At 36.4% G+C, this 26,313-nt stretch overlaps 1 protein-coding gene across 6 annotated transcripts in view; it reads left to right on the plus strand.

The window, feature by feature from the left end:
* stxbp5a (syntaxin binding protein 5a (tomosyn)) overlaps positions 1 to 26,313 on the plus strand; it is a 114,252-nt gene that overhangs the window by 56,066 nt on the left and 31,873 nt on the right. For all 6 annotated transcript variants that reach the window (XR_001661660.1, XM_007547543.2, XM_016669582.1 and 3 more), the window contains exons 6-8: positions 10,316 to 10,379; positions 12,952 to 13,035; positions 24,828 to 24,951. Coding sequence is in view for 5 of the 6 variants with exons in the window: in XM_007547543.2 (XP_007547605.1) it covers positions 10,316 to 10,379; positions 12,952 to 13,035; positions 24,828 to 24,951 (272 nt within the window). In the remaining variant the exon portion in view is untranslated. The remainder of the gene's footprint in view (positions 1 to 10,315; positions 10,380 to 12,951; positions 13,036 to 24,827; positions 24,952 to 26,313) is intronic.

A 26,313-nucleotide genomic window follows, 5' to 3' on the forward strand; every position in this document is an offset into this window, starting at 1 on the left:
ACAGAAGTAATCTAAGAACGCATATTAAAGGTTATTATTATTGTTTTTTGTTTAGATCACACACAGCAATGAAACTAGGTGTTTTGCTTGTGAATATTCGGTCATTTTTTTCCGTTCTTATTGCAAATTCTTGTTCTGCTTATCCCTTCTTCAGAACACTTGATAAATTGACATTTTTATGAATGCTTGGAGTTACCAAGCAACTGTTTTCTAAAGTTGAAAAACACATGACTAGAAACTTTTATCCTGTCGACCAAAAGAAAACTAAATATGGTCACACAGACAAACCACTGCTGTACACCTGTTGTTGCAGTTTGCTGGTCACTGTGTTTCAAAGTAACAAAACGTTATTGTGTCGCAATCCTTTTCCAGTCACTGGAAACATTTTTGTTACCTGTCCTTTTTTCCAGCAATACCCTTCATTCTTATGTTGTTACCAATCAAATCATAATGATCTAATTAATGCTTTGAGCATGTTTGTGGCACTCTTGCTGTCAAACAGATGAACATGTCTTCTACATGCGTTTGTGATTCATCCGTCTGCCTGTTCTAATAAGTCTGTGAGCTCTCTCAGCCATCATTCTGTCAAAAAATGTAGCACTGTTAAAAAAAATGAAGGACTTCATGCATACATATTTTAATGTTTGCATGAACAACATTGATGTTGCAACGTATTTCTTCATATAGGCTTCCCAGCAAATACAGCGTCCACAATATGCACTGCATGTAGAGTATCATCACTACCTTCACACTTTGCTACATGACAGCTGCAAACTTAAATATCTTTAAATTAGATTTTTAAAAAAAAGATTTTAAGAAAATTATTTATCTTCATTTGTAAAACACTTACTGTAAGAATGCGCCTTTACAGTGCTGAGATTATTTCTTTTCATTTTATTTATTGCTTCACGTTTTAAGATGAATCTAAAAGTCTCAGCACATGTAAAGCTTTCTGTTTATATATATATATATATATATATATGTGTGTGTGTGTGGTATATGTGTGGTAGGTTTTGTTTCCTTAAATAGGTTGTCAAAAATCAAAGCACCCTTTTGTTCTTTTTGCAAGCCTTTTTTTTCCCTTGCCTTTTCTGCTGTCAACCAGGAGTAGCAGGTTGCTACTTACACCGACTTTCTATCATACTGTGCTGGAATGTCAAGAGTATTACTTCAGTTTCAGCTCATCAGAGGGTCGACTCTATCCCCCGGTCTCACTTAATGGTTGTTGCTCTTCCTCTGCAGCTTATAATTGGATTTGAGTCTGGGATCGTGGTCCTGTGGGATTTGAAATCAAAGAAAGCAGACTATCGCTACACTTACGATGAGGTAGGCAAATCTCACTGACTTATTTCTTCCCTTTTGAGTCTTTTCCTTTGGTTTTCAATCAGCGGTGAACTTACCGTTGTCTCTTTTATAACCTTGAAACTGGATCAGATTTTCATGACCTGCCTGAGCTGTGTTTTCTAAAAGTAAAGTGTTTGTTAAAAATGTATATATTACTAAGATTCAATTTTAACATAATCAGACCTGGGACCTGCTTTTTTTTCTTTTTTTTCTTTTTTTTACAATACTATTGGAGGGTGGCAGCTGATTCTTTAGAAGCACCTGGACTCTGTCGTCAATCGAAAAAGTACAGTCAGCAGGATGCCCCGGGTTACTCTGCTGGAGTCCCATGGCTTTATTGACTTCAGTTCCTTGTGACATTGATGAAAACTTAGGTGGACATGCTAATTTTTACTGAGTGTTTGCTTTGCTTGGAGCTGTTAGAAGAAGTGCAGACCATCAGTAAGTTTCAAAGCTCACATTTATTGACTAAAATGTCGCACTGTGGCAGAAAATTGACAGGATCACCAGTCAGCAGATAGGAGGAAAACAGAGCAATGAATCAGTCTTATCAGGCTGTGTCTCTGCAGTGTTATGAAGACACTGTTATCAGTATCTGTGGACCACTGGGATCTTTAGCATAGTAATATGTCACCTTTCAGCACGTCTCTTTCTAATTTCTACTTTTGACAATTTACCTTCTCTTTCTTTTGTCAAATGGGAGAATACATGTGATTAGGAAAATAGAGAAAATGGAAAAACGATAAATATTTACATATTAAAACATTTATCTTGTAAATAACAGATCTGTTAAATTGGTTAAATGGAAACATTTTAACAAATCAGAGGCAACTGAAAAGTACAAAAAGTAAACACTACCTGAATACCAATTAAAAGGTAATTTAACAGCAATATTGGCTCTGAGTTTAGTCACTCTTTGACTGTTTGTGCTTAGATTTGCTTTGATCTAAATAAAAGATCTAAGCGGATGTTTTTGTTTTTATTTGTTGCATTTGTTAGATTCTTAATTTTTATACCATTTATCCATATTCGGTTTCGGCTATCGATTTCTCCCAAATGTGCACTAGATAATGGGATAAAACCCATACACAAAAAAATAAAATGAAATATGAAAGTGATGTGTCAGACAAAACTGTTTTTAAGCGTCATGGACTGCACCTTTTTTTTTTTTTTTTTTTCTGCAAAATATAGTGTGCACAAAAATGTACTCGTGTTTTTCTTGGTAATAAGAGTAACGTGGAGAGTTATTAATTCCTGCCTTTTGGAGATTCCTGGAAATATTCTTTATAATGAAANCCCTCTGATGGTTTCTCTCCAACAAAATTTCTCTCAAGTCTCTTTTCTTTCTCCTTATCTTCCAGTTCCCATACATCTGAACACAGGGCTGCACAGGCCTTGTTTTCAAATTTCAGCTTCATATTTAAAAGCTGTCTCATAGTTGGTGGACTTTATAAGCGTGAACTTTCCTGTTACAATACCAGACTTTTGTGATTAGTAAATAGTGTTATTGTAAATACATTTTTCTAATTAATAAAAACAAAATATTGTTTTACACTTAAAATTTAAGTAAAAAAAACAGCACAAAAAGGGGAAAAACATTTAAAGAATGACATATCTTAGCTAAACAAGTGTTAACGCTATTACTGTTTCAGCAATTTCTAGGATACATTTTGTCTTCAACTTTCTTCAGGTGACCCCATACATTTTAATTTTCACCTTTTAACAGACTTGATTTTGAGTTTTAACTGAGCTTTTCCAAAACATAATTTTTCTTCCAAAGAGAACATACTTTTTTGTTGACTTGAACAAAAAACATGGTCACGGTGAAACGGCAAAATAAAATCTCATCGTATTATCGTCAGCTTTCTCGAAAACACGTAAAGGGTTTTGGTCTAAACTACCTGATATGTGAGGCTGTTCATAACTTCACCTGAAGAAAATAAACAGTTTCGAAGAAAAGCAACCCCACATCATGATGCTGCTGTCACCCTGTTTCAGTGTGGGTATTGTGTTCTGTAGACGAAGCACACTTTTGTTTGTGTGCCAAATTTAACTTTTAGAAATGTTGGTAATTTTCTACCCATCACCTCAATTTTTGGACTAATTTACTTCTGTTTCCTTTTGTTCCTTGCATTTGTGGATTACTTGAGTTGTTTGTGTTTTTTGAGGTAAGTAGAATAGCTTTCTAAGCTGAGCTATAGTTTTGTAACGACATAAGAAGTTATTCATAAGTGTCATTTCAAAGCACGGTGTCAGGTAGTGAGGATGCCATCTCTGCTGTTTGAATGGATCCGTCAGGATGACAGGCTCCATTTTGGCTCCCCGCTGTAGAGACTTAAATTATTCACTGGAGCATTTTGCTTCACACTTTCCCCCTCATCCCTCTTCTTGCATGTGAGCCCATATGCATGTTTGTGTGTAGATAGCAGCAAAGGAGGAGGAGGGAGTGGGTGGAACAGGTGTCTGCCGAGATCAGTGTATGGTACACACAGACGTCTCGTCGACAGGGCTGCGGGGAAGAAAAGGCGAGAGCTGAGTGGTGGGAGAGGGAGAGAGGGGGGAAGCGGGATTATGACAGAGGGGAGAGAAGCTGAATGGATGAGATGGGGCTTTCGCCTGGGGAAAAGGACGCGCACAGAGGCAGAGTGATGGAGGAGATGGGTGGAGTTGTGATGGAGGGTTAAAAGCAGGTAGCACAGGGCAGAGCAGATAAAGGAAGTTGTGCAGATAAGAGATAGCGACCAGGGAGAAGGTTTCCAATTAAAGAAAAAAAAAAAGGGCAGGAGGTAAAGAGTGATAATGACGAGATGGAGAGACGATATGAATGATAGAGCAGCAGATACCATATGGCCTTCAGATTAAAGGACGAGCATTAACTTTGACTTTTCTTGATGGAGCTCTCTTCCTCTGTCCCTCACCTTCACAGTTCACACTTAATTTTGTTCGGAAAGAAAAAAAAAATTCTAATAAATTTTAAAAGGTATATAAAAAAAAACGTTTTGTTTCAATAAAAGAAAACATAACATTCTAAATGCAAAGCATTAATCAGTTATAATTAAATGTCTTGAAATGTTTGTATTTATTTGTAAAAAAAAAAAAAAAATCATGTTATTTAACATGAAATATGCACAAATTAACCATTAACTGCATGTTACCAATGGACTTCCTACACATGACCACTTGGTGAATTTAGAGGAAAATCACATCCTTTAAGATGGTCGAAGTGTCGGGACTGATTTCTCTGATATGCTACAGAAGCACATGGTTTGCATATTTGAGCGCACGCGTGCGATTTGCTTTGAAGCAGATCAGAGAGGTGTGAGCCGAACCTTTTGGTCTTTGTCCTTGTATCTCTGTGCCAGCTGTAGAGGTCACGGGGTCAGTGTCCAGGAAACAAAAGCTTCTTTTACCCCTTTCTATTTGGCCGCTTGTGTTTTAATAAGACAAGGAAGGAGATTACAATTGCAACTGGTACAATTGTATAGGTAATTTTGATTAACGGGTAGTCCTGTTTCCACTTTACTGGAATTAGCTCTTTACAGATTTGCACGTTTCACATTTTCCCAACTGATTGCTTTTTGTAAGGGTTTGACCTGCTGATGCTGATTTTGAGGAGTAGCATAATAGAATATTAGAACAGCAGCAAAAATATTATTTTCAAGTCATTATGAATTTATATTAGGAGCTAAGGCAATGTCCTACCATTAGTGAAACTGTTAGAGGTTTTTTTGTCTTTAAAAAAAAAAAATACTTATACCAAAGACAAAATGATCATGGCCTTGACATTTTTCTATCTTTATCATCTTAAATTAGCTGTTAGCACAGTAAGCACTGCATTTATTATTAACACAGAACTCATGCATTCAATTTCACACCTTACTTTCCAGAAGGCCATCAACATAAAAAAAAAAAAAATCAAGGATAATCCATAACGGACACAGGTTAAAAGTCAAAAGGATAAAAGAAAGCAACTTTGTTTGCACTGTTTAGCCTTCCTGTTATCTTCCAAAGAGTCGCTACTTCCCAAACTAAATGATCACAAAGCATGTCTTAATATACTGCAGAAACCTTTCCAGTAAAATGTCGTTTTTCATCTTTTCTCTAACTCGGTTCTAACCGGATCAGATTTTTTTAACCATCTCACTGATCCAGTGAGATGGTTAAAAAAATCTGATCAATGTCAGATTTTTTTTTTCAGTAACATGTTGTTAACATGACCTGGTAGCACTTAGTTATGATGTGGTCATTGATGGGGGGGTTAGGGGGGGAGATTGGAATTTAGATTTAGTTTTTAAAAAAACTGAAAGTAGTAGCTGCTTTAAATATAATTTGGATTCTGAGAAACCAAATGTCTTGCTTTCGTTGCTAAGCAAGACAGTCTTGAGACAGTTTCTTTATATTATTCTCAATTCAAAACACAACCCCTGCATTGTTACCATTAGCATGGGTATAATGTTGCAAGTAGTACTTAAATGTTAAATCACACACTGTGCTCAGTGCACCACTGTTCTCCTGTGACTGCTAATAGGCCACGATGTAGCGGTTTCTGGGGTCATTGTCCCTTGGGTCCTTCTATTTGGAGACTAGCAGCACTTGCTGTGCCATTTAGCCCAAGGCCTGGCACGGCCCTGTCCAACCCAAACCAATGCTGTGTGCTCATGACTCACACCTCTGTTCCAAAGCTACTTTGCTGTAAACTGTACCGTAATGTAAAGTAAACACACAGACGGTGCACTATTTTGTGCAAATGCACAAAATGTCTTAAGATATGTGAATGGCTGTCGTTTGTGCGTCTGTGAGTGAGTTCAACTTGATTCAGCCACATAGTTAGTCCAAGGTGTGGTAGAGTAGAGTGATGAATCTGCACAGCTTCCTGTGACTCTGAGTTTATGTGAGCATTTTGACTTGAGGCATCTCCTCCTTTTTATTTCACCTGTTCTCTTACTCAGAGGCCAGCAGCTATTGTAAATGTGTTTTGTACTAATGCTATTTCTTGCAAACTGTAGTTTTGTGTATTTGTACAAAGACGTCACCCTATGCATGAAAAGAGGGAAAAAAATGTCTGTAAGTGGATTTCTAATTACAACCATTGTTGAAGTGACTGCTTAAAGAAAGTAATCTTGTTGTTTTGCCTTGTCTTAATTTTTTAAATTACACATTTGAGTAAAAGACCAATTAATTTCAAGTAGGCCTCACAATTTTGTCCATTTGTTTTGTCCTAAATAATCTAAATATTAAAACAGTGGTTTATTTACAATCCTGATACTGATCTTACAGCTGGCAATATTAATAATATACTAATAGGTTTAATTTACAGAAGCCTCAAACAATCTCAAGGTCAATTTCAATTATTGGTAACAGTTGTAAGCAATATTAGCATTAGCTTTGTTGACAACTTACTCTAAGTCAGAGACACAGTTGAACACAAACACTGGCAAAAGTGTACCTGGCACTGAAACACAAAAACAAGAGACAACAAAGTTGATGGTAGCAATAGCTAGGGGCACATCTGAACACAAACATCGAGCCAATAACAAATACTTTGTCATTGAGAGGGACTACACAATAGTAATGACAATGGTAGCCCTATTTACTCAGTACAGAAAAAGAAAAGATTAAACAACAGATACTGCAGTTTCTTCTATGTAAAGAAAAAAGATGGCTCTAAATAAAACAAAACATGAAGAGCAAATATGATTTAAAATGACTGTAAGCACTTCTGACTGAGGTGAAATGAGGCCACATATGGCACGGACAGACTGCAAATATGCTGCTTAAGCCACGCTGTTTCACTGCAAACTGCAAGCTGCCTCTGAGATCATCACCTGCGATGACACCAGATGTTTTGAGTCTTGCTCTCTGTGTGCATACCTTTGTGTCAGGTTTTATCTGTATGCGCAAGTGCTGGTCAAGGATGCATTAGATTGTTTAAACACATTACAGAAAGCAAGATGCAAAATATATAAATAATATGCTACATTTTTTTTAAATACTGGAAATTTATTAAGCACAAAAAAAAAGAAACTCCTTGCGTTTCCCCTGAATAGATGTTGAGTTTAGTGAAGTGTTTCTTTTTCTGTTGCTTAAATATCCCCGCTGTGCCATCAACACACCCACCAACAATTGCCTAGCAGCACTTGCGTGCTTGCTTGCAAAACACACCTAAAGTAATAGTCCATTCTCTTTAATGCACTGAAAGCATGGTTGGGCAGTGGTGATACTCAGAAATGGATTTTGGTGCAGCACAGGTGCATAAAAGATGAGTGTCTGAACCGAAGCTACCAAGGTTATACTTGCCACTGGGTATTCAGTTTAACTCAAGCAGTCGCCAGGTTTTGCGAGTGTGTGCTTGTTTTGAAATGGAAAAACCTTGAATAAGTAGCTGAAAAAGACTGGAATGTGATAAATGTGGAAGGTGCTGTGAGAATAGCGGCATGCAGACAAGCAAGCACACATGCATGTACACACAGACAGGTGTGTGTGTGTGCAGCAAAGCATGTCCTGACAGCTTTTGGTCTGTGTGGGTGTGTCGGTTTGCTCGTGGCAGACTACAGATGGTTTTTGGGAGCCTATGTGCACTCTGCCCATCCTGCCTCTGTTGCCATGGTGATTCCTTTATCTCCAAACCTGAATGTGTATTTGGAGACTTTGCGGAAATGTTCGTGTTGGATTTATGTGCTGTAAACAATTTAATCAGAATTTTTGAAGATGAATAGCAAAGATGGAATTAAGTCGTTGGACAAGTAAGCATACCTCCCTGTGACGATGGCGGGTTTTGACATCCATAAGGAGGCTGTTTATGCTATTGGGGATATTGTTTGCAAGTGTGAAAGAGTTCAAATATGTCTTAATTGTGCTGATATGTATGTTTTTGACTGTGGATGTGCGTTCATGTGTGGATAGCTCTTAGCTCACATACAGACAGTGAATGGGTATTAGACACATCAAGAGATCCTGCTGCAGCAGAGCTTAGGTAATAAGGCTCCAGTACCAACAGGCTAAATATAGAGACAACTGACTGTCTGCCTGCCCACTAACTGTTACTTTCTAATAGACAAACGAGCACACAGGCCCATTGTTAAATATGTTTTTCTTCTTTTGATTTTATTTATAGATTCTGGCAATGCACATCTGTTAAAAACAACAACAACAAAAAAAAAACAAACAAAAAAAACTTTTTGTTGCAGTTTTATTTCTATCTACATTTTTCTTGAATAGTGTAATACAGGTATGCTCAAATTAATTGCATGGTGACTGGGAAGAAATTTAATCTGGACCAGCTAATGTAAGTTTAAAAATGAGATTTTAAGTTTCTCACCACCACACCTCAAAGTGTCATTAGGCAAGACACTGAACTCCCAAGTTATAAACTGATTTACCTTTATGTGCATTTCTGTTTGTTTGACTAGAGAGCACTAAACGAATTCAGTTCATTTTCCATTTATCATAAGAACAGATTTATAAAAGACACATGACGTACATTGTCAGTAAGATTGAGAATAAGCTTTCACTGCATGAGTATTTTTTTGTTGTTTTTCTTTTCTTTTATACTTTAGTGTAAAAGTAGAAAAAAAAAATATGGCTGCTACGTTTTAAAGTTCACAGAGATAAATTGTATTCGACCTAAACTGATACTGGAACCAGAAACTGTAATTGTAACCTTTCATCAGTACAACTCCAGTTTTATTTTAGCATCAGAAAATCCTATCCGTCACCTTCAGCTTCTCAGCGTGCCAAAAACAAATTGTGCACCGTCATAAACCGGACCAAAACGAAGGTGTCCAATTTTCCTCACTTTTGTGCATCTTTCATTTAGCTTCCCCTTCCTATCCTTGTTTGGCGTCCTTATCCTTCCTCCGCCGTTTAAGAGTTATGCTTTTACAGCAACAACAATCGCCGTTTTTCAGCAGTGACCTTCCCATCTCACCTCGTAAAGGAAGAGCAGGCTAGGAAATTTCTGAAACGGGGAATTTGGCACAAAGCTGTCTGGAGGGTAAGACACAGACAGGAGGACGAGAGAAGAGGCGTTTTTAGGCTTTCTCCACGGACATGCAAATTAACAGACGCATAAACTCGCGTACACACAGCCACCAGGGACTGACACAGTCATTTATCACAACCTTTGGTGAATTTATGTCTTTCGGCTGCCTTTTTTCACCACGGGGTGAGCAGCAGCGTTGTCTTCTCTCTTCTCCCTTCAATCCTTTCACCAAAGAAAAAAGTACATTATTCGGTTTTATATTCAGTTTTTCTCAGCTGAATGTTTTGAATAATAGTTGTTTACTAATCAGACATACATATTGATCCGACATTAACCACTCTAAGCACATTGTCAATTAACATATCATTGTATATACACAATGCTTCCATGACATTTTTTTAAAGCAAATATTAACACAGTTTTCACAGAAACGCAATATGAAAAATAGATTAAAAAGAAAAATACTTATTTCAATATAGATGAATGAATAGCTTCTGTTTTTGGTCATAATTGGCAACATAATTACCAATGTAATTGTCAAATGACTGGAATCACCTACATAGGACCTGCTTGACAACATGAAGTAGGCTAAAAGGTTTCTAAAACAACACATTATGCCACAATATAAAATAATTCAAGAACAAGTGGTTGTAGCCAAAAAGACATAAAACCAATTCTAAGGCTTTTGGAGTTTATATGCTATATGTCTACATGCTTTTGGGGAGTTTTATTTTGTTGCTGATTTTTATGTACCATAATGATTAAAACAATAAAAGCAGTTTGCTTTAATTTACTTGGGTTATCTTTGCCATAGGTTAAAAATAGTTTGATTAACTCAAAGATTTGGGTCTGACCAAAAAAACTGAAATAATCTGTAATTGGGGCTCAGATTTTTTCCCCCCATGGCACTGTTGCTGTTTTTTATTTTGGGTATCATAGATCAAAATGGATAAAATACATTTTCTGTTCTGTCTTTTTGTCTCTCATAAGTTCCTCCAAGTCTCACCCGGGACCAGTTGTCCACATAAGTGATAATCCTATGGATGAAGGAAAGGTAAAGCACAACATTTTTGTCTGCAGCTGCACATTTCTTCATTGTGGTTTAATACTTAGTGCCATTTACAGTCAGAAGTTTTCATACACATTGCAGTCACCAATGTACGTTTATTAATAAGTGGCTTTCAATCATGTATTTGAACAGATTTTCCCCTGAGTGGAATGATCACACAACAAACAATGTCAGATAATGAAAAGCCTGAATTTATAGTGGATTTTCTGTATTTAGTAAAATGTTCTTGTAAGTGGCACATAATGCACATGATTTTTTTGGGGGGGGCAAATCTAGGCAGAATTGGTAAAGCTCTTTTAACCTCTTTGGTTTCCTTGACCTGACTTTTATGACTACACACATTTTCAACATGGTTAAGTTCTGGGTCATCCTCAAACTTAATGTTACTGTGCTACTTTGATTCCAAAACCAGTAATGGGATGTGTTTAAGATCGTAGCCAGTAGTGTCCAGTTTCTGTTTTGAATGTTTAAGAACAACCAAACAAGTTTCAAGCCGAGTGTAAACAAGACCTTAGTGACGCACCACAGTTCTTGCTCACACTTAAGCAGGTTTAAAATCAATATAGACTGAGAGGAAAGAACATCCTGCTCCAAAACAAATAACCAAATGCTTGACTGAAATTCATGGTTGTTGACATTTACATTTAAAACGCTGCTGTACAGTTTCAGGTTTAAAGCAGATAAAGATTGAGCTCTTTGATTATAATAATGAGAAGAATGTTTGGAAGTCTGTCAAAGAATTGAGAGAATACTGTACCAAGTTGTTAGCAACATGATGAGGATTTTGTTTTCAATTCCACTGATATGGGTGAATCACACAACGTGGTTGAAAAAAATGGACACACTCCAAATTCTTCAATTTTGTCTCAACACAACATATAGATGGTTGGAATTTGGAAACAATTTGTTGTTCCAACTACATAGTGATCCAAAATGCAAACTAAAACTTGTTTGATAAAGTTTTAGTTTATCAAACAAAACAATTATCAACATGTTGACATGTTGATAATTGATACATGTTAACATCAAGTTTGTGGAATAACCTTGAATTTGGCTTTGTTAAAATTTTAATGGAATTTTAATTTTAAAAGCTGGATCTCTTCCTATTTAAATACTCTCAACTAAATACTCGGAGAACCATGGTGAATATGAATAACATGACATTCGTGAATATGAGATGAAAACTTCTAACTTAAAGCAGTTTTGTTATCTGAATTTAACTTGTACTTTTAAATCACCCATGCAAAGTTGGAAGTTAACTGAGGGAGGTTAACAGAAATGGTTCATGTGAAGTGAACCATTTCAAGCTGTAGGACAGAAGTAATCTAAGAACGCATATTAAAGGTTATTATTATTGTTTTTTGTTTAGATCACACACAGCAATGAAACTAGGTGTTTTGCTTGTGAATATTCGGTCATTTTTTTCCGTTCTTATTGCAAATTCTTGTTCTGCTTATCCCTTCTTCAGGACACTTGATGAATTGACATTTTTAAGAATGCTTGGAGTTACCAAGCAACTCTTTTCTAAAGTTGAAAAACACAGGACTAGAAACTTTTATCCTGTCGACCAAAAGAAAACTAAATATGGTCACACAGACAAACCACTGCTGTACACCTGTTGTTGCAGTTTGCTGGTCACTGTGTTTCAAAGTAACAAAACGTTATTGTGTCGCAATCCTTTTCCAGTCACTGGAAACATTTTTGTTACCTGTCCTTTTTTCCAGCAATACCCTTCATTCTTATGTTGTGACCAATCAAATCACAATGATCTAATTAATGCTTTGAGCATGTTTGTGGCACTCTTGCTGTCAAACAGATGAACATGTCTTCTACATGCGTTTGTGATTCATCCGTCTGCCTGTTCTAATAAGTCTGTGAGCTCTCTCAGCCATCATTCTGTCAAAAAATGTAGCACTGTAAAAAAAAAAAAATGAAGGACTTCATGCATACATATTTTAATGTTTGCATGAACAACATTGATGTTGCAACGTATTTCTTCATATAGGCTTCCCAGCAAATACAGCGTCCACAATATGCACTGCATGTAGAGTATCATCACTACCTTCACACTTTGCTACATGACAGCTGCAAACTTAAATATCTTTAAATTAGATTTTTTAAAAAGATTTTAAGAAAATTATTTATCTTCATTTGTAAAACACTTACTGTAAGAATGCGCCTTTACAGTGCTGAGATTATTTCTTTTCATTTTATTTATTGCTTCACGTTTTAAGATGAATCTAAAAGTCTCAGCACATGTAAAGCTTTCTGTTTATATATATATATATATATATATATGTGTGTGTGTGTGGTATATGTGTGGTAGGTTTTGTTTCCTTAAATAGGTTGTCAAAAATCAAAGCAGCCTTTTGTTCTTTTTGCAAGCCTTTTTTTCCTTGCCTTTTTTTGCTGTCAACCAGGAGTAGCAGGTTGCTACTTACACCGACTTTCTATCATACTGTGCTGGAATGTCAAGAGTATTACTTCAGTTTCAGCTCATCAGAGGGTCGACTCTATCCCCCGGTCTCACTGAATGGTTGTTGCTCTTCCTCTGCAGCTTATAATTGGATTTGAGTCTGGGATCGTGGTCCTGTGGGATTTGAAATCAAAGAAAGCAGACTATCGCTACACTTACGATGAGGTAGGCAAATCTCACTGACTTATTTCTTCCCTTTTGAGTCTTTTCCTTTGGTTTTCAATCAGCGGTGAACTTACCGTTGTCTCTTTTATAACCTTGAAACTGGATCAGATTTTCATGACCTGCCTGAGCTGTGTTTTCTAAAAGTAAAGTGTTTGTTAAAAATGTATCTATTACTAAGATTCAATTTTAACATAATCAGACCTGGGGCCTGCTTGTTTTTCTTTTTTACAATACTATTGGAGGGTGGCAGCTGATTCTTTAGAAGCACCTGGACTCTGTCGTCAATCGAAAAAGTACAGTCAGCAGGATGCCCCGGGTCACTCTGCTGGAGTCCCATGGCTTTATTGACTTCAGTTCCTTGTGACATTGATGAAAACTTAGGTGGACATGCTAATTTTTACTGAGTGTTTGCTTTGCTTGGAGCTGTTAGAAGAAGTGCAGACCATCAGTACGTTTCAAAGCTCACATTTATTGACTAAAATGTCGCACTGTGGCAGAAAATTGACAGGATCACCAGTCAGCAGATAGGAGGAAAACAGAGCAATGAATCAGTCTTATCAGGCTGTGTCTCTGCAGTGTTATGAAGACACTGTTATCAGTATCTGTGGACCACTGGGATCTTTAGCATAGTAATATGTCACCTTTCAGCATGTCTCTTTCTAATTTCTACTTTTGACAATTTACCTTCTCTTTCTTTTGTCAAATGGGAATACATGTGATTAGGAAAATAGAGAAAATGGAAAAACGATAAATATATACTTATTAAAACATTTATCTTGTAAATAACAGATCTGTTAAATTGGTTAAATGGAAACATTTTAACAAATCAGAGGCAACTGAAAAGTACAAAAAGTAAACACTACCTGAATACCAATTAAAAGGTAATTTAACAGCAATATTGGTTCTGAGTTTAGTCACTCTTTGACTGTTTGTGCTTAGATTTGCTTTGATCTAAATAAAAGATCTAAGCGGATGTTTTTGTTTTTATTTGTTGCATTTGTTAGATTCTTAATTTTTATACCATTTATCCATATTCGGTTTCGGCTATCGATTTCTCCCAAATGTGCACTAGATAATGGGATAAAACCCATACACAAAAAAATAAAATGAAATATGAAAGTGATGTGTCAGACAAAACTGTTTTTAAGCGTCATGGACTGCACCTTTTTTTTTTTTTTTTCTTCTGCAAAATATAGTGTGCACAAAAATGTACTCGTGTTTTTCTTGGTAATAAGAGTAACGTGGAGAGTTATTAATTCCTGCCTTTTGGAGATTCCTGGAAATATTCTTTATAATGAAAAAAAAAATATATATATATACATGCTTTAAGGAATATATGTTGGTTAAAGGGTCAGTGACTTTTAACTTAGATTCTGAATGCCTTTATTTTTGTTGTATTCTAATATATAAATCCTCTGGATAGTTATATTGTTCTTATTTAAGACCAATAGACGTGTTGGACACAAATAACACCCAAACTTGCATCCATTCTGCTTGTTAATACTTCTACATCTGAAATCTGAATGTTGCATTGCAGCGATTAATGTAAAACGCACATGTTGTTTTATTTGCTCCCTAGAATGTTCTTCATAACATAAAATGTAATGTTTTTAAAATGAGTTTTTTCCCCTGAATGATAAAAACTGCTGTTGCTTGAAAGGATTTTAGAAGCAGGAGCCAGAAGCGAGTTCCCCCTAGAATCCATCCCCTCCTCTTTACTTTGCTAATTTGATTGACAGCAGAGTGCTGTTAATGCAGTCAAATTGACATCCAATTTTTATTAGCTCTTCAGTAAAGCTCATTGTATAGTTGGCACATCTGACAGGGGTTAAATGTGAAATTTAAAGCTTGTTGGTAGTTCTATAGCCAAGGTTTTTTTTTTTTTTTTTTAGACTTCACAAGGTCATTGATTTATAGGCCATTACTATGCCTTTAAATGCCTTGTAAAGCCTCAAATGTCATTGGTAATTTGTTGTTGCCTTTAGCAACCATTCATTGCTTCAGAAGCTTCTGAATGGTTGACTCATAACTAGAATTACAGGGGCGGCAGAATCATGTTGTGTAGGTTTTTTGATGCATAGGGAACTTGTGCCTTTTCATTAAATGGGGAAGTTAAGTTGTACCAGCAGCAACTTAAATGGAAGAATGCACATTAACCCAAAGGTAAAAACAAAAAAAAACAGAAAAATAAGACTGTGCAATAAGAGTAAATTTGTAACAAATGATAAATAATACTGTACACCAACTAAAAATAGCATCCTCAGATTAAAGTAAATTTACACGTGAGAAAAATAATTTTGAAAAAAACGACGAGAAATGTTCGTGCACGCTTATGAGCAATAAACGAATTAAATTTAATGCCAGACAGTTAGAAAAACGGGTATGTTTTTTTTTTGTTTGTTTTTTTTTTCTTTGCAGAGGCTGTTAGTTGTTTCACCAGATCATACAAGTTTGTACAAACAGGCGATCGCAAAAATGTACCGACAGTTATGTACAGACGTTGATATCAAATAGATGATATGGGGAAATTACCGGCATGGCAAGAAGCTGAGACAAATCAAAATGATGATGAGGATGTAAATGGAGTGTGATCAAACATGCTAATGCTGTGTGGCAACTCGTTTCATTTTGCATAGAATCATCATCATAACATACTTTTCTTAATCCAAGTCAGTGATTGGTAATTTCTGATTAGTGGGGTGTATTAGATCTCAGCAGCTGGCTAAATCACACTTAAGCTGGGATTCATTTGCAGGATGTTTTAGGATGTGCTTTGAGAATCCTTGGGAATACAGGTCCTGTTTTTAGTTTTATGTTTAGGAAAAAAAAAATGCACATTTCAGGTGGCAAATTATCATAATTTTGCAGCTTTAGTTTAATCCTCTTTAGGTGCAACATATTCGCACTTCCTGGGGCACATTATCAGCAAATGCCTATTCTTAAATGAATGTAATCAGTATGGAGGAATAAAAAAATCCTGGTCAGCATCTAACTTGTAAAACGTGTATATGTTTCTTTAGAGCTAGTTTTACAAATTGACAGTCGGGTTTACGACTGTTAGTGATTTCAGCTTTGGCATTAGATTGTCAGGAGTGACTTTAAAGGAAATAAGCGTCTAGCGCTCTGAAAATAAGCTAAGAAATTAGGCGAGTGACTCGGACCGGAAAACCACCCGGAGCTTTTCTATCAATCCTGCGTGGCTGTGTGCTCGTAAAGTGGCCCTAGCATGAACTGAAGCTTTGAAGAGAAGCTTGTGCTTATGAACCTAAATCTTAAAAAAAACTAATGGGCATATGCACAGTTCAACAGGCACTTGCTTTTACCCTGATCTCTGTGGTACTGTTGTGACCACCAGTTAGGGAGAATCGGATCATTTTTCTTTCTTGGCATGGCTCTGAGATACAGACACTCACAAACACAAGCAGCAGAGAAGATTATGTGTTTTCGGTACGTTAGGAGCTCATTCTGTTGCTTTCTGCGGCTGCTGTTTCCATCTCCCTTAGATAAACTAATGACCTCTCTCTGCTGCTGAGCATTACAGTCTCTAGAACTGAATCTTCCCAAACGGGCTTATCCTCGTCCTAACTCTAACTCTCCCGAGACTGGGCTGTTGCTTTCGTAGGGTGGGAACTGGAGGAGTTCAAAAGGAAGTGCTCCTCCATTGCATTTCCTTAGATTTACTTGCACATGAAGGATGAAAAGATGCCGAAACACACTGACCTCTTCTTTTGCTTCTCATTGAAAATGTAGCCATCAGATTCCTAGTAGGCAAATGAATTCAGTTATTAGAAAACATCTGACATTTGTGGAGCAATTTGGCCTGGAACCCTCCTCTAGCTTGCCGACGTGCCACATCGGTAGGGCATTGTGGCTAAGATTGTGCTGTGACTTCAATATGACTCCAGAAATGCTCTGATGGACACGGCTGATGCAACACTTAGTTGGACTGACTTCACAACGAGGACATGGAGATTAAATCCATTTTTATACAAGATGTTCAGGAAATTACTAATAAAATTGGAATGCAAGATGTTAAAAAAGGTTGTTTTTTTTTTAGCCCAAAACTTGAATGAGAGCTTTGTGTAAAAAAAATGATTTTCTAACAGTAGAACTTAATAAATATGTGCACAACCAATCATTCAACAATTAGTCTTCCATGAGATCATGACTAAGTGCAAACTCTTTCTCGTCAGATGAAAAAGAGTGTAGTCATCTATTCATCTATCAAATCCCTTTCCAAACTACATTGTACACTTCTAGCAAAATTCTGTTTTTCTTGCGTTTTCATCCAAACCCCAGTGTTTGCCCAGAAGCTTGCTGCCAAGAATCAATGTCGTTGACAGAAATGAACACGGACGCCACCCCGTCTTATTGCGCTCAAAAAAGAGCGAGCCAACATTCAAAGCAGCTCTGGATTTAGAGTTTCAAATAAGCTAATATTGCAGCTTGTTGGTTATCATGGAAATTTTTGAGTGAGAGACAAAATGAGTTTCTGGGTTTTAAAAGATGGATACAAAAAAAGTGATGTAGGCTGATATTTATTTATTTTTTTTACGTCCATTTTTTCATCATAACATCTGCAAGTAGACAGAAGTGAAAGTTTTTTTTTTTTTTTCGTTGCAGATGCTGTGATATATTTAAGAATTGTCAGCAAAATCTGGGAAGTTAACATGTCCTCTTAATAACCACAGCATTTTTGCTGAAGTTTGAACAAAAAGCTGAACCAATAAAACTTTGGTTTTACAAGCTCTCAAAGAGCTGAGAGAGCACATCATCCACTATGGTTCTTTCAGTGGTTTGTCTATTATTAGCTGCAGATCAGCACTATGGGTTTCCAGTAAGTGCCAGCCAGAGAGCATCTGTCACACTGACCCTTCCTCCCTTGTCCCACCTGACTCAAAACCTTTGGACATAGTTTGAACCTAAAGAATCGTCCAAAATTGGCAGCCCGATCTTAATTCTCTGCCCCTCTATCCTCTTTTGTTTGTCTCTTGGTTGATGTTGCTCTCTGACAGAATGCAGGATTTTATTTTATTTTCCTGTCATGCTCTTAATAGTCCTATTGTTCCAGCTCTCTCATTTATTCTGCTGTCAGCTCTACAAACAACCTACCATTTGCCGTGTATCTCCGAACTCATTTTCTTTTCTACATCTTGCAGATTGCAGTCTCTTTCTCTGTGCTCTCATTTATTTATGTCTCAATAGTTCTATGGAATTCTTAATATTTATATTTTAAGCTTTTTTAAATCTTTGCTTCTGGCTATCGATGTCTTGCAAAGATGAAATTGTGATAGTATTTCCATTTTCTAAACTGAATGTGAAGTTTTTCCGTTTTTTTTTGTTGTTTTTTTTTTAATAGAAGTGCTGATTCAAGATTGTACACAACTTTTTAAAATTTACACTCCATTGTAGCCGTGAGTTGGGCAGCAGTTGCCTTGTGTCCGATGGAGCTGTGCATCCAATCTGTTGGGTGTCTGTTTGTGGAGGAGAGTTGTGAAAATACATATTATATAAATTATAAACATTAAGGACTATATTGCAGTTACAGCTATAAGTTTTACACTTATTATTTTAATTCAATACTGAGGCGTAATCTGAGAAAGCTTATCGTTATTCTTGAATATCATTGCCACTGAATAGCAACAGTCTAATATGTCCTGACCCTATGTTAACTTAAAGTGTACCACTTTTTCATTGTGCTGAATTATTAATGTGTGCTTAAATGTACTACTTGGTGTAACTGATTTAATTAAAAAATTAACATGCTATTACCATTGTTAAAAATAAATAATAAGCAATAAATTAGTGCTACAAAACTGATTATGTTAATGTTTGTGTGGAGACGCATTAAGACGGAGAAAGAGGTGAAGCTTATTTTACACACTCAGACTCAGTCGTGATCTCCACAATCAACACAGGCATGCAAAAGCCGGATTTATTTTGATTTTTAACTAATTATTCAAACCTTCAAGCAGACCTTCTGTTCTGAACCTGAAAAGCCAATGTTGGTGAGTTAGTAACTTGTTTTATTTGCCTTAGGAAGGCGTGCTAATACTTGCAACTGTTTACAGACGTTGATTTCGAAGCAGCATCGTCTGGAAACTTGCACACACTGTTGAGTTTTTTGAAACGGCGTGTGCGAACTGGCGTGAACCTGCTGTGTCAGACACTGGCACTGTTGGGTAGCTGTAATTGTTGCCATATTTGTAGAGCATCGAGCAGCACCACTGTGTTTTCCCCTTCAGTCTTTTTAATCGGAGCTCCCCTTTTTAGGCCATGACACACAGCCGACTGGTGACTTTCCTCTAAACCCGCCGAGGAGAGTTTTAGTGACGCTGTATTGTTCATAGAACCAGGAGAAGTTATTATAATTTCAAAACAAAAGCAATCATGGGACAAAAACTCTTAGTTTTGAAACCATTTATTTATTTATTTGTTTTGCAGTTGTTCTTTCAAATCTGAAATGGATTATTTGTGACCTTTTAAGTAAACTCTGGTTTACTTTTTGTTTTCTTCTCCAAGATTAGTTATGAAGCCAGACAGATGACCATTTAAAGCTGTTTAGAACCAAGTGATGTCCATCAGTGTGCTGAATATTTGCTGAATATAAGCTGAATATTAGCTAAGAAAGCTAAGGATAACTTGACAATACCTACTTTTTAAATAAGTGAAAACAAATTTGATTTCATGTCATTGTAGCAATATATTGCTAACGGGTCGGTATTGCTGAGCTTTGTGTAAACTTTTGACCTTTTATCTGATATTACAGTTGGGATTAAGTTTCTCTTTTGGTACAAATCTAATGATTAGTCAGGATACAGCAACCCCAAAATCTAAGATGCATTTGTGTTTTAGGATTAATTTTATCTAAGCCTCTTTCCTCGCTGCAGTCATGAAATGTGATTGTGAAGCATCTTTTTATTACAGAAAACATCTTAAGGAGCTCAATGGGGATTGTTTTATTCAGCGCTTATATAACAATAGCAACTCAACAACAGACCCAAAGTGGATTTCTCATTCCAAAGCGAGAATGAATTGCTCAGTGGGAATCGGTGTTGACATTTTGCCCCGAGTGCTTGTTTCCGTAGACTTTCTTGTCATAGATGAATATTTGCGTGCACACAATTACCCAAGTATGTCTCGTGGACATAAATCTGTATTCAGTCACATTTTGGGGGAGTTGCGTAGTTTTTAAGGACAAAGGTCAAAAGTTAAATTATGTAAATAATATATTTTCCGGTGAGGAAGGTTTATTCAAGACTTACGAAATGCTAAAAATCAGGAAGTTACTGAGAAATGAATGTTGTTGTTTTTTTTTTGTCTGTTATCTACAGGTGCATCTTATTTAGATTCTCATCAGAAATTTATTTAAGCAATCCAATTTCAGTTTCGTATCACATTGACACCATTCGCACAGTATTGTATCTAAAACATATACCTCTGTTAAAGTTAATGATTTTGGCCAAAAGCAAGTGAAAAACCAACATTCAGATTAATAAATAAAATACGATTCTGGAGACATGTGGAGCTGCTGTCTAGTCCATGACTTTTTGGCTTTACTGGTCATTTAAAATAAATTTGATTTAACAGCAGATGTTAAAACAAGATGACTACCGAGACTCTGAAGTGAGTGGGATCGGATCTGTATGAGCATGACTGGTAAAATGTGAATTCTGGCTCAGGTTACAGCAAGAAAAGGTGCAACTATGTTTAAGACTTTTACTCCAAATCTGATTCATGGATCTGTTCAGGAGATTTCAGCGCTGTCCTCCAGTCCTCCACCGCATTCAATACTTGGTTGAAGCTCCTTTTGCATCAATAAGTGCAGCAGTGAGGTTTTGCGTGGAGGTGATTAGCCTGTAACAGGCCAGCTTCCTTTGCCCTCGCCTCTTCTGCTTTATTGCTTTTGATGTCTCTTATCTCCTTCTTGACGATCCTCCAATCAAACACAGTGAAGCCACGGTCATTAAAACGGGTATAAGTGGTTATGTGTAAGCAAATGCCAAGTCCTGTTGGAAAATGAAATCGGTCTCTCTATAAAGTCTATTAACTATGCATCTCATAAGCACCTTTAAAGGTCACCTTACATTATGAGCCAAATTTTAAAGGAAATTTGCAAAATAAAAATCAAAAGTCAAAAGCACACACCACCCCGCAGTTACCATAAAACTACGGTGGCAATTGATGATTCCCCCTTCTTGTAAAAAGAGGGAAGTATGAAGCTCTCTGAAATTTTCCGCTTTGCTGACCTGATTAAAGATAGTGTACAAACAGCAGCACATAGCATGCTTTTCTTTTCCAGGCTTTGAGACTTGATTAGCAACAAAATGCAAAAATTACTTTCATCCAAAAGACAGACTTTGGAAAACTGAGGAATAGTTTGGTTCTTATTCTTCTTAGCCCAAATAAGATGCTTCTGACATTGTCTCCAGGTCCTGCCATGGTCTTTGGCTTGGGAGACTCCATTCAGTTTCTAAATTGAGCTTTGCTCCACAAACTTCTAAAGGATTTTACTTTTTCTACCAGAGTTTTTTTTTCTTTAGCTAAGCTTTCCATTAATATGCCTGCATGCAGCACTCTGTAAAACATCCAGATTTTGTAGCTTACCTTCCCTGGCTATAATGTCAGAATGTATGTATGTATTTAAAATGCTTTTTTATTGGTTTTATGTAATGTGCTGTTTTTTTTTGTTTTTTTGTTTTTTTTTGTATAAAATCCTAAAATATTGAGACTTTTTTTTATTATTGTAAGTCAAAATAAACAAAAATATCTTGAAATATGTTAACCTATGTATCCAATCCAAAGAATCTGCCTCTTCTATTTTATTACTAAAACCACCTCTTTTTTTTTAGATTCCAATTTGAGTGCTACCAGAATGTGATCCTAATTTAAAAATAAATAAATAAATAAAAATAAAATGGATTCTTCAGAATCTTATTGTTTCTACTTGACTAACCTTTACAGTCTTATGAGGGATGAAAAAAGTCTTTAAAAGCAAAAAAGAAATAAAAAGTAATTTTCTGTTAAGTGCTTTCTCTTGGTCAGCCTATTGTGCTCTGAAGTGATTGAACGAGACATTTGTGTATGTGGTACTTTAGAGCTCCTATGGGTCCCCAGCATGATACAATGCTGCCAGACGATACTCCAGCTAAGGCTGGGAATATTGATGCCTGTGCCGTGCATCTGGTTTCTTTTGGCAATATTAATTTGTGCTTATTAGCCTTGCTGTAAGTGCATGTGTCTGTGAGTGTGTGGTGTTATCCTGTGACTATAATGACTGTTGACTGTATTCTCTCTTCCCTAATGACCAATCTGTGGAAATGAGCCTAATGTGATAAATCATGAAATTAGTCTTTTTAATTGGTATTGTTTGATTTGATGAGTACCATGTGTTTTAATTACCCTGCTCATTTTCCAATTAAGCGTAGTGGATTGTCGCCCATTGGGACTGTCAAAATGAACAGACTTTTAGAAGTCTGAAGGTTTGTTGCCTGTCAGGAAACTATTGATGGTGTGAATGAAGGATCTTGGTCATGAAAATCTGATCGATTTTTCTGTTAGGTCTTTCAGTTTGATGCTTTGTCTTTAAGAGTCGATCTCATGTTTGACCAGTTGCTTTGGTATAGGTAGTTTGCAAATTTTAATTTAAAAGAAATTGTTTACAAATAAGGCGAAATGAAATATCTTCAAAGTGTCTGTCATTCCCAGTGTCACCGTGAAATTCTGATTACAAAATAAAATAAAAATCAGCTCTGAATGTTTGAAGAAACAACTGAATTAGTCATGGATAACTTGGGACTATTTCAAAAGCGTGTAGTCCAGATATATTTTGCAAAATGAGAAATTTCTTCACACTTCATTCAGGACACCTACAGGAGTACATCCATGCCATTTGGCGCAGCACTCCAGTGATTCATTTGTGGGGAATTGATGACAAGCTCATCTTTCTTCCTTGGCTGCGGCTCACTGAACCCACCACTTTTACCACGCACAACAAATCTTCATACAAAGGAAATAAGGAAATTCCATAAGCAAATATCACTAGCTATTAGATAACATGTTAAGGAATCATGTTTGAAAATAACTCTGTGTTGTTTTGTATCAATTAGACTCTTTCCTTGACTTAAAGGATATCCTACTGTGTAAATTTGTATTTACTCCCTAACAACGCTTAAAAAAAAAAAACATTTAAAAAGAAGCTTTTTTCATTCTGAGCTGCAAATCCATTTTCTGTGTTGAGACACTAATTCATTAAATTTATAAAGAGTGAATAGTGCCTCCAGTATAAGATGATGGCATTTGTAGAACTAGAAATTTCTTAAGAAATTTAAACGGGGCTTGCCAAAGCGTACCCGTTGGTTGGAACCCAGCATTCTGATGCTAAAAATGAACATCAAGTAAGCTGCAATGTAGTCAATACCATGTGGAGAGTTACAAGCATGTTGAGTAACATGGACTTACTCCATTCAGTATGTTAAAATTAGTGTATAAGCTAACACACAAGCTCTGCCTATGTGACCACTGGATTATTGGTCATGTCTGTGATCAATACTCTTGTCTCCTTATTACACTGTTTGGTGGGGGGGCCATCTATGGCAGCATCCTAGTGGTTGTTGTCACGTCCACAAAAATTGAGATCACTCAATTTTTGGCAGAGATTCCTCCTGCCAAAACGTCTTCATCCACCATCCAGTCTCAGCAGTCAACACACAGCTCCTGTGACTTCATTGCTTGGTTTCTGCTCTTATGCACTCAGCTGTGAGACCTCCTGTAGATGAGTGTGTTTAATTCTGAATCATGTTGAGTTAACTGAATTTACTACTGTGAAATTCACTCATGTTAAAGAAAATGCTGCAGAGTTTTTTTTTTTGTTTGTTTTTTTCCTGATAATAGTTGTAAAGATTTATGTAGCTGTTTTTAAATGTTTAAATCTGTTACGGACCTACAAACACTGGGTGGGTTGTGGATATTTTCAAAATAATATTATTCGTTTTGCTTTAGAGTAAGTGGGAAAAGTGAGGGGGTTTGATTTTTTTTTTTCTCTGAATGGATATGTTCCTTTTGAAATTTAACACAACAGACTATATAAATAAACTACTGGTGTGGTATGAAAGCAGTCATTTTCCCATATCAGTTGTTGTAGTTATTTTCTTAAAATTCAGCAAACTATGTAAGCTAGACACGCCACAACAGTTATGATTAATGATATAAGAGGAACAGAATTAAGACATTTTTTTTTTGTTTTATGTGGTAAATAGTTTCAAGTTTTGAGTTTTTAAACTTGAAACACAATCAAGACTTAACTGGTAATCTTTTTTCACTTTAGCTATAAACCTCTCACATGTAATAGTTCAAATACAAAATGTTGAAACGTGAAACACTATGTGATGTGATCTTATTCCATTACATACAGATCCTTTTGTTACTTCAAGCATGTTTTACATTTATGATGTGAAACCCTTATGTTTTAAGTTCAATCCTGCTAATAATAACTCTTAAGCATCTCTTGTTTTATCATGATCAAGAAATGGCTCTTAAAATACTCTTCTGACTGTAGCGTACCATAATAACAATTCAGAAGCCATTTTTTTCCCCCTCTCATCTACCATCTGTCCATGAGCACACAGTCACAGGCTTTTAAACCTTTTACAAGTAACGTGTACTGTATGGCTTCAGCGCTGCAGCAAACGTCTGGCGTAAGGGACATGGTGGCACGTGACGTCCTTGTCCTGTTCAACCACTTTCCCCTGACCTCCCCCATTCTCTTTGCCTTTCTGTCTGTAATTTCTTAGGCTATCCACTCAGTTGCCTGGCATCACGAGGGAAAACAGTTCATTTGCAGTCACTCAGATGGAACTCTGACCATATGGAACATCAGAGGCCAAGGAAAACCCATACAGACAATCACACCGCATGGTAAGGGGATGAAGACTCACGAGCTGCGTCTTCATTCACAACGTCACCCACCTATTTAATATTTTGCTCCCAACACATGCTCTGTGGCACTCTCCAGAAACCCAGAGTTAACTGGTTTAACAACTTGAAGATCCATTTATCATAAGGAAATATGTATGTCGGTTTTAGTTTTTAATATTAGATGTAACTAGCGACAAATACCAATTGGTATAATGTTCAAAATTTCGATAGGAAATGAATATCTACAAATAATACATGAAAATACAATATGAGTTTGTGGCAGCATGCTTTTCCCAAGATATAGATATGCAGTGAAACTTTAAATACACCCTGGACAGGTCGCCAGGATATCGCAAGGCCTAGACAATCCAAGGAGCTTTAAGAAAACAGTTCATAGACAATTGCTTCTGGACCCGAGTTTCAAAATCTTAGGAAGAGTTCAGGCTCTTGGGAGCCGTCCAGCAGTCTTCCCATGCCCTGAATCACATGCCCAAGTACAACCTAAACATTTGTTTTCAGAAAATTTGCATTCGGACGCCTCCGTATTTCGAGCTTCCACTGTATTTGTTATTACTGTCTGTCCAGAAAGGCCTATGATGCCCTGTTGCTATTTGTATTATAAGCAATAATTGAATAATGTCTTGAGCAAAAGGTTATTTGCGTTTCAATTATTTTATAGAATCAACAAATCATCCCTAAAAGTTTTTTTTTTGTTGTTTTTTTTTTCCCCTGGAAATTGACCTATTACATAATGATTTTATAAGGGTCAATATGATACAATGCATATGCACAGGAATTGTTATATATTTTCACAGCTGATCACAGATTCTTCCATATCCAGTTAGTCCTGTTTCTGCTCATTCTTCTTTGTTGTGTGCTGCCATATTTCATTTGTAATAAAACTTTTTGAGTTTTATGTAAAAAAAAAAAAAAAAATGACATGAGTGTCTGAATGAGAGACACTCATGTCATTTTCATTGATGATACAATTACCAGGTTAGTAATGGCATATTAACCTGGTTACTTCATTACCAGGTCAACATTTGCAATGGAAAGAGAGAGTTGCAACATCATCGTAGTAGATGGAGTGTTCATCCATTGTGAGCTGCACTCACTGGAGGCCCCCTCTTAAACAGTAGACGTCATGTCAGAATAATGCTACTTCTTCCCAGCAAGAATGAAACAAATGAAAAGAAGCACAGGCAGTACATTATTCATACACAACCTCACCACAGTTGGAGTGGCCAGCATTTAATTAGGAGCCTAATTTTCTTAAAACAAAGCAGGATGTTGCCATGGGTGGATTCCCTGCTATATGTTACCTGGGAACATGAACTGAAATGCCTAGGACATATTTAGCTG

The sequence above is a fragment of the Poecilia formosa genome, unplaced genomic scaffold (genome assembly GCF_000485575.1).
Source record: "Poecilia formosa unplaced genomic scaffold, Poecilia_formosa-5.1.2 Scaffold1, whole genome shotgun sequence".
NCBI classification, from domain to species: domain Eukaryota; kingdom Metazoa; phylum Chordata; class Actinopteri; order Cyprinodontiformes; family Poeciliidae; genus Poecilia; species Poecilia formosa.